This window comes from Lissotriton helveticus, chromosome 9, assembly GCF_964261635.1.
Source record: "Lissotriton helveticus chromosome 9, aLisHel1.1, whole genome shotgun sequence".
NCBI lineage: Eukaryota > Metazoa > Chordata > Amphibia > Caudata > Salamandridae > Lissotriton > Lissotriton helveticus.
Genome location: NC_136070.1, coordinates 609,606,681 through 609,621,101, shown reverse-complemented (window position 1 = coordinate 609,621,101; position 14,421 = coordinate 609,606,681). Strand labels below are relative to the sequence as shown.

The 14,421-nt window shown below is 45.9% G+C and overlaps 1 protein-coding gene across 1 annotated transcript in view; it reads left to right on the top strand.

Annotated features, from left to right (window-relative positions):
• SPTBN4 (spectrin beta, non-erythrocytic 4) overlaps nucleotides 1-14,421 on the top strand; it is a 1,415,585-nt gene that overhangs the window by 1,279,232 nt on the left and 121,932 nt on the right. The window contains 1 exon segment of the mRNA XM_078660647.1: nucleotides 13,942-14,225. Within this exon segment, the coding sequence (XP_078516773.1) occupies nucleotides 13,942-14,225 (284 nt within the window).

The following is a 14,421-nucleotide window of genomic DNA, read 5'->3' as shown; positions in this document are numbered from 1 at the left end:
TGTCATCATTTCCGTTTTTTTGTTTTTTTTCCCCCGGGTCCGATAATTAAGCCTATAGACTCCAGGGTCTAATGTGGTGGTTCCGTTCGAAAGCATTTGGTCCTACAGGCCGAAATATGCCTTGATGGAGTTTTTTGAGGGAATTGGCAGGCCGGTTAACATCTTTCCCTCCTCGGTTACTCTAGAAAGCGTCTCCCGCCAGCCTGACTTTCAAGTCTGGGGGTGGCCAAGGATTATTATCTTACCTTTGGCCTTTTTGACATGTACGGTGGTTGGCATTCTTTTCTTGGAAATGATGGTCAGGCAAATGAGGACCAAAAAAAAAAAACTATCCACCACTGTTTGCATGTCTTTTGCAATAAAGAATGTTGAATAATGGGCACTTGCTCCCCTTAAACCAACCTTGTAACCTCCGCCCGCCTCTAGGTCGTTTAGGCCAATCAACAAGGGGATTGTTGTAGTCAAACCAGTGAGGTTACGAACTCTCTGGTCTTTGTTCTACTCTTTTGAAACTGAGGGAAATGCCAAAGCTTTGAGCAGAGCATTTTTGGACTTATCCATAAGGAAATGTATCTGGAGCTGTATCTGTTTGTGTTAAAATTAAAAGGGGAAAGTTGTAGGATGTTAAATTGGCAGGAAGGGATTGCGTGTAGTGAGATTAGTAGGGAGAAATCAAGACTAATTATGTGATAAGGCATTGAATCTTCCCACCCTCCAAGGTGAGAGATTTGAAATGTTTCCAATTTTTTAAACCGGAGGGCCCAAGGTTACCTCTTGCTCTGAGCCTATAGCATATCCGAATACATATGGTATCTTTCTATCCACATCTACCGTGTTCTTTACCTTCCATGTTTTTTTATTAAACAGTGCGATTGTGACCCGTGGGTATTGTAACGCTATACACAGCATCATTTATATTACACAAGATTCATTTTTAGGTCGCGCCTAGCCTCTTGCTCTGAGCCTATAGCATATCCAAATACATATGGTATCTTTCAATCCACATCTACTGTGTTCTTTACCTTCCATGTTTTTTTTATTAAACAGTGCGATTGCGACTCTTGGGTATTAGAACGCTATACACAGCATCATTTATATTACTCAAGATTCAATTTTAGGTCTCGCCTAGCGTCGCAGCGCATGCGCTCCTCGCTCTGCGAGATCTATTGTCTCCGGTTAGTTTTGGAAGTGGGCTTGAAGCTCCGCCCATTCTTTTTGTTGGCCAGTGTCATCCTTTATGTTAAACGCTGGCCTCCGATTCAAAGTGAGGCTTTTGGGTGACCGCCCTGTCTCCCTTAGGCCAGGCCCATCCGGACTGAACTTGTCGTCTGTTGTTCGTCAAGCGGGCTGCATCTCTTAACTTCTCCCTTCTCACGAGGCGGTGGGCGTGCCGGCACTTGTTGGTTCAGACAGAGATTTATTGACTGGCTGTTTTAATCAATTCCCATCACTCGTCGGCGTTATCTGATTGGTCTTTAACAACTGTGTACAAGGGTACAGGAATTACTGGAATGTGTGGACGGGCACGCGCCAGACTTGCCCTTGTCGATCACCAGCCAGGGCGCTCATTTTAGAGGAAAAATCAAAATACGTGCTGACCCGAGAGCACAACTGCGGAGAGTGGAAATATTGTTCTCCGGCACTTGCGTCGTGTTGTTCAGGTAACAGGAGGTGGGTTTCTATAGCGACCCAATGCGACTATTGATACTACTGATTTTCACCTTCCAGACTCCCTCTCCCCCGCAGTGACGCACATGCCCTATTGTCCGCCTCGCTGGGACCTCTGAGGAGAGCTCCTCATGACCCTGCTCGGAGTGTGCGCCTGCTTTTCAGCATGTGTCGTTGTAAACACAATCAGCAGCTTCGGTTTACAAGGCAGACGGAGGAGCCGAGATTGTGCGATCTAAGAGAATCTATCCTCTCAGCAGGAGAGACGCCATTGTGCAATGTTGGGATGCACAATACAATGCTAGGGTTGCAGTGAGACTGCTCGGAGGCACTCAGTGTAGGAAAATTAATTACTAAAGCACTGGCAGAAAAGCGTGTGGCAAGGCTGCAAGGAACAAATGCAGAGAAAGCCAGTTTGATGGTGATGCTAGAATTCTTTCAGTTAATGTGCTCTGGCGCTGTGCTCCCCAGCATGGCATCCGGTTTCCTGTTGTTTTTTTTAAAATTCATGTGTTCACGCTGCCTAGCATGGTGCCTTGTGTCACTTTTTTTTTTTTAAATCTTGCCGCTCCCTTTCACCTCAAACCCTCATGCACCCTTAGATTTTAAATAATGCGTTGGAGAGACACGCGCCCTAGCATGGCGGCCCGTTTCATGTTTTTTCTTAAACAATTGTGCTCGGGCACCACGGTACCCGTGGGTTTTCTTTTCATTAATTTGCTCCTGCTGCCTAGCTAGCACTGTGCCCTTTTGCCACGTTCACTTTTCCTTCTGAATCAGTAGTTCTTTTCTACCTGCTGATGCTCTGTCAGCCTATTTACTTTTCTAGCCTCTTATTGTGGCCTGCCTCTTCAATACCCTGCATGCCTCTCTGATTACCTGATTATCCAGTATTGGGGTATCTTTCATCGATTCACATGCCGGAATCATTCCCCGTCACCGAGGTGAGAGTCCCACGGTAATATTATATACAAAAGCAGTGCCTTAGTAAGAAACTGTAGTAGGCTGACAAGAACTAAAAAATAGCTCCAACCAATCAGCTGCCAGCACCCTCTAGAACCTTCCCAGCAGAGGCAGTTCTCAGATTTTCACCGCACTTCGTGTGGAAGGGAGTCTCCTTGAGTGCCTACTCAGTTTCTTCTATATTCTCTTCAGGATGTCTGAAAAGAAAGCTCTCTTCAAAGCTTGCAGGACCTGTGATAAGAAAAGGGTCCATGTAGATGATCAGCACAAGGACTACACCTACTGTCTACATCCTAACCATATTGTTAAGGATTGTAGGATTTGTCGTACCTTCCCTGCCAAAACCATCAGAGACAGGGAGGCAAGGGTACTCTCATGGCTAAAATCATCTTCAACAGATAAGAATGATAGAGCCTCTACTTCTAGCAAAAGAGCCAGATCCCGAGACAGCTCTTCTCCAGGGGGAGGAAACACCACAAATCCTCTCATAGAGCTTCGAACCAGGCAATGTCTTTTTCTCCTCCTTCTGGATCAGCCTTATCTCCGCTTTCTGAAACCTCCAGACCTTCACCTACAAGAACAATGAGTAAAGCCCAGGTCAAGACTCTTTCTCTTGTGTCTGCTCACACAGTTTCTGTGACCCCTTCTACTTCAATTTCTTCATCTACGGCTATTACCTCACCTATTGTGTCTTCGAAAATCTCTGATCCAAAGAAATCTTCTGTGACTAAAGAACGGTTCCGTCATCTGCAAAGCCATCGTCGACGAAAGCTCTGTCGACGTCGAAGACATCGTCGACGAAGAGTCCGTTGACGGCAGCCCCGTTGACGAAGAGCCCGTCGACGACGATTCCGTCGACGTCAAGCCCGTCGACGAAGATTCCATCAACACGTCATCGGCGACGGCCCAGTTGTCTGTAATGCCTTTGGTCAAGGTGGCTCCATCGACAACGAAAAGCCCCTTAATGACAAAAAGCCCACAGAGGAGAGGTTGGTCAGCGATTCCTCAAGTATCTCAGACGTCACCTGTTACATTCACTCACTTTCAGTTGAAAACGTACCATAAGTAAGACTATAGCAATATATCTCCATTATTACCATCACATATTTTGGAGACATATGTGGAAGATGAGGAATCTGATGAAGATGACGAGGAGAAAGAAGGTCCTTTTGGGATTGCACGCCATAAAATGCCAAGAGTAGGATGAAGAAGAAGACTATCAAGAACATTTTATCAAGAAGACTTTTCTACATCCTATCATAGACAGTCACATAAGGCTCCACGTTCGGGAGAAACAAGTCATCTTCCCCCTTCTCTGATCCAGGATCTGCAGGCCATGTTGGCTGATTATTGGCAAAGGTTTCCTCCTGAACTGACTACTCCAATCCTACCACCCATACCGGCGGCTACACCAGCACCACAACCACCAGTAGAAGATCCTCTTTCACCAAGACAGACTTCTGCAGCTATACCACAAGGAGATCAGGATACTTAGTCCTTTGATGATGATGAAAGAGAGGAAGGTGAATTACCCAATGACAATGCGACTGGGGATCCTTGGGATTAATACTTTATTCCCATGCCTTCGCCTCCTATGCCTCAGCCCTCCGATTCTCCACCTGAGGATATTGGCGGTTTTCACAACATTATCCAACGGCTGCAACACGATTCGAACTGACAGTCACTATCGAACAATCTGATTGTTTTTTACATGACTTCAAGGAAGGTTATAGAAAAATCACCGGAGCAATACCAATCATAGACTGTTCATTTGGAAGGAAGGTCTTAAAATAATGAAAACACCTGCCTCCATACCCGCCGTACTTCCACGGATTGAGAAAAAATATCGAGCACCGCCAGAAACTCTATCTTGCCTTGTAGGGCATCCGCACCCGGATTCAGTAATTTTACAGGCTGCACTGCAGAGGTCAAAGAATCCGGCCACCCCAATCTCGACTCCACCCGATAAGGAGGTAGACGATTGGATCTTATAGGCAAGAGGAGTTGGCCTAACGGCTAGGACGCTCAACCTCGGACCTGTGGATCTGGGTTCGAGTCTCGGTAACTACGCCAAAACCTCCTGTGATTCTGGGCAAATCACTTAATCTCCCCGTGCCTAAAAAATGAAAGTGTGTCCTCATGTAACGTAACTGGAAAAATATGTAAAGCGCTCTGATACCTGATTCGGTTCGGGTCTAGTTCGCGCTATATAAAACTTTCCACCAATGCTGCATCTTCTATCAATAATAAACAAATGCCAATACTGTTCCTTCTGTATACGAACTAAACCTTCATCTTGGACCTAAACACAACTTGAATTCTAGACTGGCTACTTAGTCTGAATTAATAATTTTATGTATTCTCATTTTTCAAAGAAGTTTAGTATTTGAAATTCAACACTTTTTACATTTTATATTACAACAAAAGAACTCAAAGTGGGGAAAATACATACAATGAAGAAGAATATATACAGCATCTACAACTTTACATTCATGACATCATTCGACCTACTCAATCACTCAAAAACAACTTTCTCTCATACAACACCAAAAACACATATATTTACAGTTGATTTCTGATTTCATAAAAAAATTAACATAGCCATAGACCTTGATTGAACCTTAATTTACATACTTTTTACAAATGCAGGAAAAATTATTCTATTTTAAGAGTCTTATGGCATAAGCAAAAAAACGGGTCTACGCGTTTCGAACTCCTAATCAGTGGGGAGTTCTCATCAGGACCAGAAACCTTGGGACACCACAAGCCTGCTATTGCAACCTCGACGCTGGACAATCTCACACTCAAATATGAATTATCGCTGGCAAACGATCTGAACGCCGCCCAGAGTCGGTCCGCGGCGCGAGTCGAGCGTAGAGGTTCTTCCCGGGCGCTCATATCGATTCCAATGAAAGAAAGGCTAAATTAGAAATCAACTTACATCATGCAGAAATGGCGATAATTCATATTTGAGTGTGAGATTGTCCAGAGAATAAATAAAATGATTAATTCAGACTAAGTAGGCAGTCTAGAATTCATGTTGTGTTCAGGTCCAAGATGAAGGTTTAGTTCGTATACAGAAGGAAAAGTATTGGCATTTGTTCAGTTTATTATTGGTCAGTGGCTTGGCCTTACTGTTGGGAGCTCAATCCCAGTGGTGTTTTTTGTTGACAATAGCATCTTCCATCAAAGCAGCAAACTCTCTGGCGATTTTAGCACGTTACGACCGCCAGATGTGGTCAGATTTGTCAGAGTTTTGAGACCTTATACCTGAAGATCGCCAGCAGGAAGCACGGAAAATAGTGCTCGAAGGGGAACAGTGGCATCGGAAATTATTGACTGCGCCCTAGACATTGCGAATACCAATTTTCGACAGTTAGCTGGGGTTGCTGTTCTCAGACGCCAGGGATGGCTCAAAGCAACCTCTTTTAGACCAGAGGTACAGACAAAAATACTGGATATGGCTTACGACGACGCCTCACTATTTGGTAAACATACAGATGACGCCTTTCTGACTATCAAAAGTGACACAGACCCTGCTAAATCACTGGGTACCCTGCAGTATAAAAGAGGATCTTTCCGGGGATCAAGAGGTCGTGGTTTTTCCTCTAGAGGAAATTATCACAATCAACAAAACAGACAATACCAATCTCAATATAAACAGCCTTATTACCAGTCCGCTTACAGACAATCGTCTTCAAGCAATTTCTCTCGTCAGGCCGTGACTCAAATAGAAAACAATTTGCTCTGCCGGACGCCAGTCAAACCTTCTCCCCTCCCTGTGGACACAAAGATCTCAGCTTTCTTCCAACTATGGCAGCAGATCACATCAGATCAGTGGGTCCTCGACCTAATACACTCTGGAATTCCTAAAGAAACCACCTACGACCCCGCCCTAGGGTCCCCCTTCCCCTCGTCTTCACTTACTGTTCAGAGAACTTTAAACATGTTCCGCAAGAATGCGATAGAAAAAGTTCCAGTCTCACAAAAAGGGCAAGAATTCTACTCCCGTTTCTTTCTCATGAGGAAAAAAATCGGGGGAGTGGTGCCCGATTCTCGACTTGTGCAAACTCAACAAGTTTCTGGAAAAGCAAAGTTTTCGAATGGTGACGCTTGCCGATGTGTTAAGCTGTCTGAACGAAGGGGACTTAATGACTTCTCTGGACTTGGAAGACGTTTACTTCCATATCCCTATACATCCCAAACATAGCAAATACATTTGATTCACAGTGGCTGGCGTCCACTTTCAATTCAAGGTTCTTCCGTTCGGACTGAAATCGGCACCAAGAATCTTCACGAAATGCCTAGCTCCAGCCTCTGCCACTCTGATGTCCCAGGGAATACAAGTCTTCCCATACCTCGACGACTGGTTGCTCAAGGAACCCTCGAAACAGGTTACAAGAAAGGCTGTCAGGAGTTGCCTTCATTTGTTCTCAAATTTGGGTCTCACGCTCAATGTAAGCAAATCACAGTTGCAACCTCTCCAGGTTCTAACATTTCTGGGAGCGATATTAGACACCAAACAGTGCAAGGCATTCTTGTCAGAAGATCGCCAAACAAGACTAAAAAATCTGGCCAAGTTAATTTAAAAAAGAAGGTCAGTTTCTGTCCGAACATTCGCTTCTCTTATGGGGATGTGCTCTTCGGCGATAAATCTAGTCCCGCTAGCAAGGCTCAGGATGAGACCTTTGCAGGAAGAACTGCACCTGCAATTGCAACAGGCCGTGGGATCATTCGACGATTGCATCAAGGTGACATCACACATGAGGCATGCTCTTCACTGGTGGTCAATAAAAGCCAACTTGTCTCCGGGTCTCACGTTCCTGACTACTTCCCCAGAGTTTGTCCTAACCACGGATGCATCCATGGAAGGTTGGGGAGGGCATCTCCAAGACCTTCAAATTCAACAACGATGGTCCCAACAGTATCAGCAGAAGCACGTCAACAGTCTGGAACTACAAGCCATCTTTCTCTCTCTGCAAGCATTCCTTCCAAGGATTGCAAACTCCTCAGTGCTGGTCCGTATGGACAATACCACCAGCATGTATTATATCAACAAGCAGGGGGGAACGAGGTCTCTCTCCATATCACAGGAAGCTCAGGAGCTGTGGGAGTGGGTTACAGAACATGGCATAACCCTCAGAGCAGAGCATGTCAAGGGGATTCAGAACACTTTGGCCGACAACCTCAGCAGATCCCTCGCAGGATGTCACGAGTGGGACTTGGAGCAGGAGCAGGTGGAGGAGGTCTTTTGGGTGTGGGGCACACCAACTCTAGATCTGTTTGCAACAAGACCGAACAGCAAATGCCTTTACTACGCCAGCAGATTTCCTCAACGGGGTCAAGAGGGAATGCCCTGTCCATGCGATGGTCAGGGATTTATGCGTACGCATTTCCCCCGATACCATTGATACCGAAGGTGCTGCAAAAGATGAAGAGAGAACATTGCAGTCTCATTCTGATTGCTCCTCGCTGGCAGAGGCAGTATTGGTTTCAAGAGTTACTCCTGTTATCACAGCAGCACCCTGTTCGTCTACAACCAACACTCACAATGTTGACAAGAGAGGGAGGTCAGATTCTACACCCGGATCCACAATCGTTTCACTTGCACGCCTGGCTCCTGACTTCCTAGAATTGAATGATCTTAAAATATCTCAGGACTGTCAGGAAATTCTATCTAAAGCCCGTGCCCAAAGTACAATCAAGACATATCGCTTAAAATGGAAGCGCTTTTGTCATTGGTGTGAAACAAATAATGTTCATCCGCTCCAGGCTAAACCAGAGGACATTCTTCCGTACTTGCTATCTCTAGCCAAAGCAGGTCTGGTGTTCTCATCTATCAAAGTCCATCTCGCTGCAATTTCCAGATTCAGAAAGAGTTCTAACAGACCACCACTTTGTTCTTCATCACTTATCAAACAATTTTTAAAAGGACTTTTTCAAGCCTTTCCTCCAATCCGACCTCCACCTCTAGAATGGGATCTCAATACAACATGAGTCCCTTGCTCACTGCTCCATCAGGATTCAAGCAAGCCGGGCCGACGACGGCTGAAATGCCAGAAACCGGTCCCCGGAAGCTTGTCTCCTTTCTGGTGAAGAATTGGCTGGGTAGTTTGGTCTGCCCTGTTCCCATGATGCACTGGGCCAGGAACAGACTAATTTGCATATAGCCAGGTTCTGAGCTGGGATGGGGCAGTGAGCTAAATAACGGTGATGGATCAAGCCCTGATCTTTGGACTGGGTAAGAGTGGCCTGCTTAATTCAGACACTCTGTTCATCACCACCCCCTTTTCTGAATCGTTTTTGGCCACTATAGGTGTGGCAGGGTATACTCAGACATGAGTCCCTTGCTCACTGCTCCATCAGGATTCAAGCAAGCCGGGCCGACGACGGCTGAAATGCCAGAAACCGGTCCCCGGAAGCTTGTCTCCTTTCTGGTGAAGAATTGGCTGGGTAGTTTGGTCTGCCCTGTTCCCATGATGCACTGGGCCAGGGACAGACTAATTTGCATATAGCCAGGTTCTGAGCTGGGATGGGGCAGTGAGCTAAATAACGGTGATGGATCAAGCCCTGATCTTTGGACTGGGTAAGAGTGGTCTGCTTAATTCAGACACTCTGTTCATCACCACCCCCTTTTCTGAATCGTTTTTGGCCACTATAGGTGTGGCAGGGTATACTCAGACATGAGTCCCTTGCTCACTGCTCCATCAGGATTCAAGCAAGCCGGGCCGACGACGGCTGAAATGCCAGAAACCGGTCCCCGGAAGCTTGTCTCCTTTCTGGTGAAGAATTGGCTGGGTAGTTTGGTCTGCCCTGTTCCCATGATGCACTGGGCCAGGGACAGACTAATTTGCATATAGCCAGGTTCTGAGCTGGGATGGGGCAGTGAGCTAAATAACGGTGATGGATCAAGCCCTGATCTTTGGACTGGGTAAGAGTGGTCTGCTTAATTCAGACACTCTGTTCATCACCACCCCCTTTTCTGAATTGCTATTCTGATTCAGGCATGTGAATCTATGAAAGATACCCCAATACTGGATAAGAAAACAAGTTACTTACCTGTAACTACAGTTATCCAGTATTGGTATCTTTCATAGATTCACATGCACCCACCCTCCTCCCCGGCAGGACAGTTCTCTATTTGGGATCCTTACTTCCCACTTGTGCTAAGAAAATCTGAGGATAACTGCCTCTGCTGGGAAGGTTCTAGAGGGTGCTGGCAGCTGATTGGTTGGAGCAATTTTTTAGTTCTTTTCATACAATGAGGTAGATAGGCTATTAAGCTTTGGGCCTTTTGGGCCTATTGTCTTGTCAGCCTACTACAGTTTCTTACTAAGGCACTGCTTTTGTATATAATATTACTGTGGGACTCCCGCCTCGGCGACAGGGAATGATTCAGGCATGTGAATCTATGAAAGATGCCAATACTGGATAACTGTAGTTACAGGTAAGTAACTTGTTTTCTTCCCCTGCCAACGCCTTCTCTTCCTCACTGGTGCCATTGTATCCGCCCCACCTCTCCCCCTGCTAGCATGTTCTCTCCTCTCCTTATCTCTCTCCAGATCTCACCTCAATCCTTATTGACTCTCATTCATCCCCGCTAAACACTGTCATCTCTCTCCCAGTTTGCTCTCCCTCTTTGCCCCCGCCACCCTCCTGTGTCCTGAATACTTTTCACGCTTGGCAGAGCTCTTTGACTCCCGCAGCGCAGCGTTAGTTTTAAACACAGCTGTCCAGTTTACAATCATCACCACATCTCACCAGGCTTTCCATTGCACTACATCAGTCAAATCCCACAAGGCTTTTACTTTTCACAGCATTCCTAATATGACCTCATCAGGCTTTGCCTTTTCATTATCACTCATCATCACAACTCACCAAGCTTTGCAGTTCACAATCAGTCATCACCACATCTCACTAAGGTTTTCTATTTCACAATCAATCACTATCACATCTTCCCAGGTTTTCCATTTCCACAATCAATCACTATCACCTCACCACGGCTTTCCTTTTCACCATTCACTCACCATGGCTTTCCAAGTTACAATCAATCATTATTACATCTCACCAGCGCTTCCTTTCCACCCAGCACCATGCTTTATATTTTAGCCCACTTTAAGCATCATTTTTGAATTTCTGTGCACGGGCGCCGCACTTTGTGTTAGCACAGCACCCGTTTTTTATATTTACAACACGGGCAGAGCACTTTATATATGATCACGGCCCCTGCTTTTATGTTTTAAAAAAGTAAGGGCTTTAAGTCTCGCAAATGCAACAGGTCTCACATTTACCCGAGCTTAAGCTATTAGCATTGTATATGACATTGCCTTTTATTTATGTTTTGGTTTTTGAAACATTATTAAAACGCATCGTCATTTACAATGCCAGTAGCTTAAACTCGTTTAATTACAAGACGTATTGCAATGTAAATGCTTGTTTTGAAATGGGGAAATTAAGTTATTTACTAAAAAGCACAGGCTATTATGTGATGCTGGGACTCACTCCTGGTTCCTCAGTTCCAAAGTCTTCAGCCATAACGCCACATCTCATTATTTAAATTAGCTTTCCGCATCCTGTACATCTACACTAACCTCTCCACATTTGATATTGACTCTCCTCATGTACCCTCCACTTGCTTTTCCAACTTTTATGCATGCTCTTCCATTTGCACTCTACACACTCACTACCTACACTATCACATTATTCTACAAACTCTACTTCTGCTGTTCACCTGGTCTTTACCCTTCATATGGGCTGTCCACTCTCCACATGCCCAGATGTATTCTCTACACTCCACTCTTGTTCCCCACCCGGTACTTGTAGTCTACACCCTGTTCATCAGGTCTTAAGTTTGCACATTTTTCGTTATCCGTCAATTTCTCTCTCCTTAATGTGCTGGCTCTCAACATCGTCTAGCCACATCTGTTTCCCATCCTGTATATTTGTTACCCTTCTGCAAATGCATTCCCCCAATAAATTCTCTGAACCACCCAGATTCAGTCCGCTTTCAACCCTATACACCGACTCCCCACGTGCTCTGTGCCCCTGCATACTCAACCCTATACCTTCACTCTCCATGGACCACTCTGTATCCATTCTCCACACCACTTCACCGGTGCAGACTGTATATCCCTTTTCCACCAAGAACATCAGCACTCCATGGTCAACATCCACTCTCCATTGTTGCTGTCACAGTGTGCATTTGCTATCCATTCTGTTCATCCTCTTTCCCTTGTCTCAACTCCACATATGCTCTCCACCATCTAAATGCACTGTCCACCCATGCTTCCACCACTGCACTGTCGTCCACCCATACTTTCCACCATGTACAACTGCTTTCCAACCCCACTCGACTTCCTTCCTGTATTCTCCACTCTCCAGGTGCTCCTTTAACCTCCATGGGGCTCCCCACACAACGGAGCGTAACTACCAATAATGCAGCAGGTGCCCTGGCAGTGGAGTCCAGACAGGGTGAGGGGCGTCTGCACTGTAATCATAGCACTGTTTCACTGCCTAAATAGGGCAGCAGGACATTTTCCATTTTTGCATTGGGAGCCATGGTACTCTAGCACATGGTCCGTCTGCTGCGGAACATTTTGTTTGCTTATATTAGGCTTAGAGCCCGCCCATTGCTTACCCTGGTTGCCTTCATTATCACTCTTATTTCTTTTCTTCTTATTAGTCAGCTTCTGAAGGCTTTCTTTCCACTTCTTGTGTGTGTTCCTCCACTGGAGCATGGGCGTGTTACTTGTATCCTTCTGCTTCTTACTTTTCAGTTGATGCTTTTTTGTTTTGTTGAAGCACTCTGAGAATTCTGTGCTTTCGAGCTGTCTGTCTCGTGCATTTCTCCCCCTGCCATATTCCTCTATTTCACCCTCCCTCAGTTGCCATTCTTCCCACCCACCTTCCCTTGCTGTTCTTGCTTCCCCACAACCCCTTTGTCCATGTGCTTCCCCATTCCTGCCCTTCTTTGTCCGTGTACTTCTCCCTCCATTGTCCATTTGCTTCCCAGCGCACATTCCCCACCTACAGTTGTCAGCTTACGGACCCATTCCTCTTTGCTTCTACAGCCATGTCTGCCCACCCTCCAGGTAGGAGGGACTGGGACAGCAAGCTGACAATGGACAGTGGACGGAAGGGACTGGGGCTGCAAGCTGATAGTGGAGGGTGGATGGAAGGGGGTGGAGAAGCAAGCTGACAATGGGGGATGCGCATGTGGTCCCGGAGAAGCACTCTAGAACTGCTAGCCCTCCCACCGTTGTCCGTGCGGTTCTCCATTTTCATTGTAAGCTTGCTTCCCCAGCCCCTCCTGTCCACCTTCCAATGTCAGCTTACTATATTAACCCCTCCCACCCTTTGTTGTCAGCTTACTGCCTGAGCCCCTCTCGCCCACCCCCCATTGTCAGCTTGTCACCCTATCCCTTCCTGCCCACCTTCAGCATTAAGCTTCCTCCCCAGAAGCTCCTGCCCACCCTCTGCTTTTAGCTTGCTTCCCTATATCTGTGGTTACCATGCTGTCCCACTCTCTCCAGTCCACCCTCCATTATCAACTTGCCCCTCCATCACTTCCCACCCAACCTTAATTGTGGTATGCTGCCCCTTAGCCCTCTGCCCACTCGCTGTTGTCTGTTTGCCTCCCCAGCTGCTCCTGCCCACCCTCCGTTATCCGTGTGCTTCTTGAGCCCCTGCCGCCCGCCATATGTTCATATGCAACTCCATAGTCTCTCGCGTGTCCTCTCCCCCACCAGCATCCTTCTTGTTGTCCCTCCCTCCATGTTGCCTCGTCCCCAACACACTCCACCTGCTGTACAGCAGGCTAAAAATAATTGCCAAAGCCAATAGCTCTCATAGGTGAAACCTATTGGCTTTGCTAATGCTTGTTTTAGTGAGTAGCAATGTTCATGACAGATAACCCTTTGAGAACTGAGCTTGATTTCATTGACCCATGGTCATTCAGAATCTCTCAAGTATCTTTGACTTGAGTGAAAGTCCAGTAAGTCCAGAAATAAATGTTTAATCTACTGCTATATTAATTAACCAGTTACAAAATCTAGAAAATATGTTGTGTTTGAATAGTCAAAATCTACTTGTGTATAATGTCACTTCCTATCTTGTAGTCTAAAATATTCTTCTGATAACAACATTTATAAAAAGTGTGTGTGTTCCACAGGAATACAAAAGGTGCATTGAAGGATAGAATAGGTCAAATCTGCATGACTTGTAATGTCTTGCATGAACATGTAGTTCTACTGATGGTTGATCACAAGTTGGGTTTCCCTTTAAAAAAAATCACATTATTCTCTGCGGTAGGTGCGTGAAAAAGATGCCCAATCTCGCATGCCAAATGGCATTGACAAGCTCCCAGAAAGAACAACAAGGCCTGACCGACCACGGGCCAGAGATCGGCCCAAACCAAGAAGACGACCCAGGCCCAAAGATCCCAACCAGCCTCCAGGAGAAGCCCGAAGGTCTCGCTCAGCGCCAGCTCAGACTAATGTTCCTCTGCTGCCACCCCCAACCCACACTGTCCAGCAGGAAGGTCTTTTACTCCGGAAGCATGAACTCGAGGGACCAAATAAGAAAGCCTCCAACAGGTGAGGACACATTTCAGCTTTATTATTCAAGTGACAGTGGCCAACTAGTTTGTAAATGAGCAAATTGACTTTGTGATACATGGACCAAATAATTTTACTGTGAATAGAAATTAGGTGTAAGAGGTTGACCTGTCATAGATAATGAAGTGCGATGTTCTGGGCTGGTTTATTTAATCAACTTACTATATTTCTAATG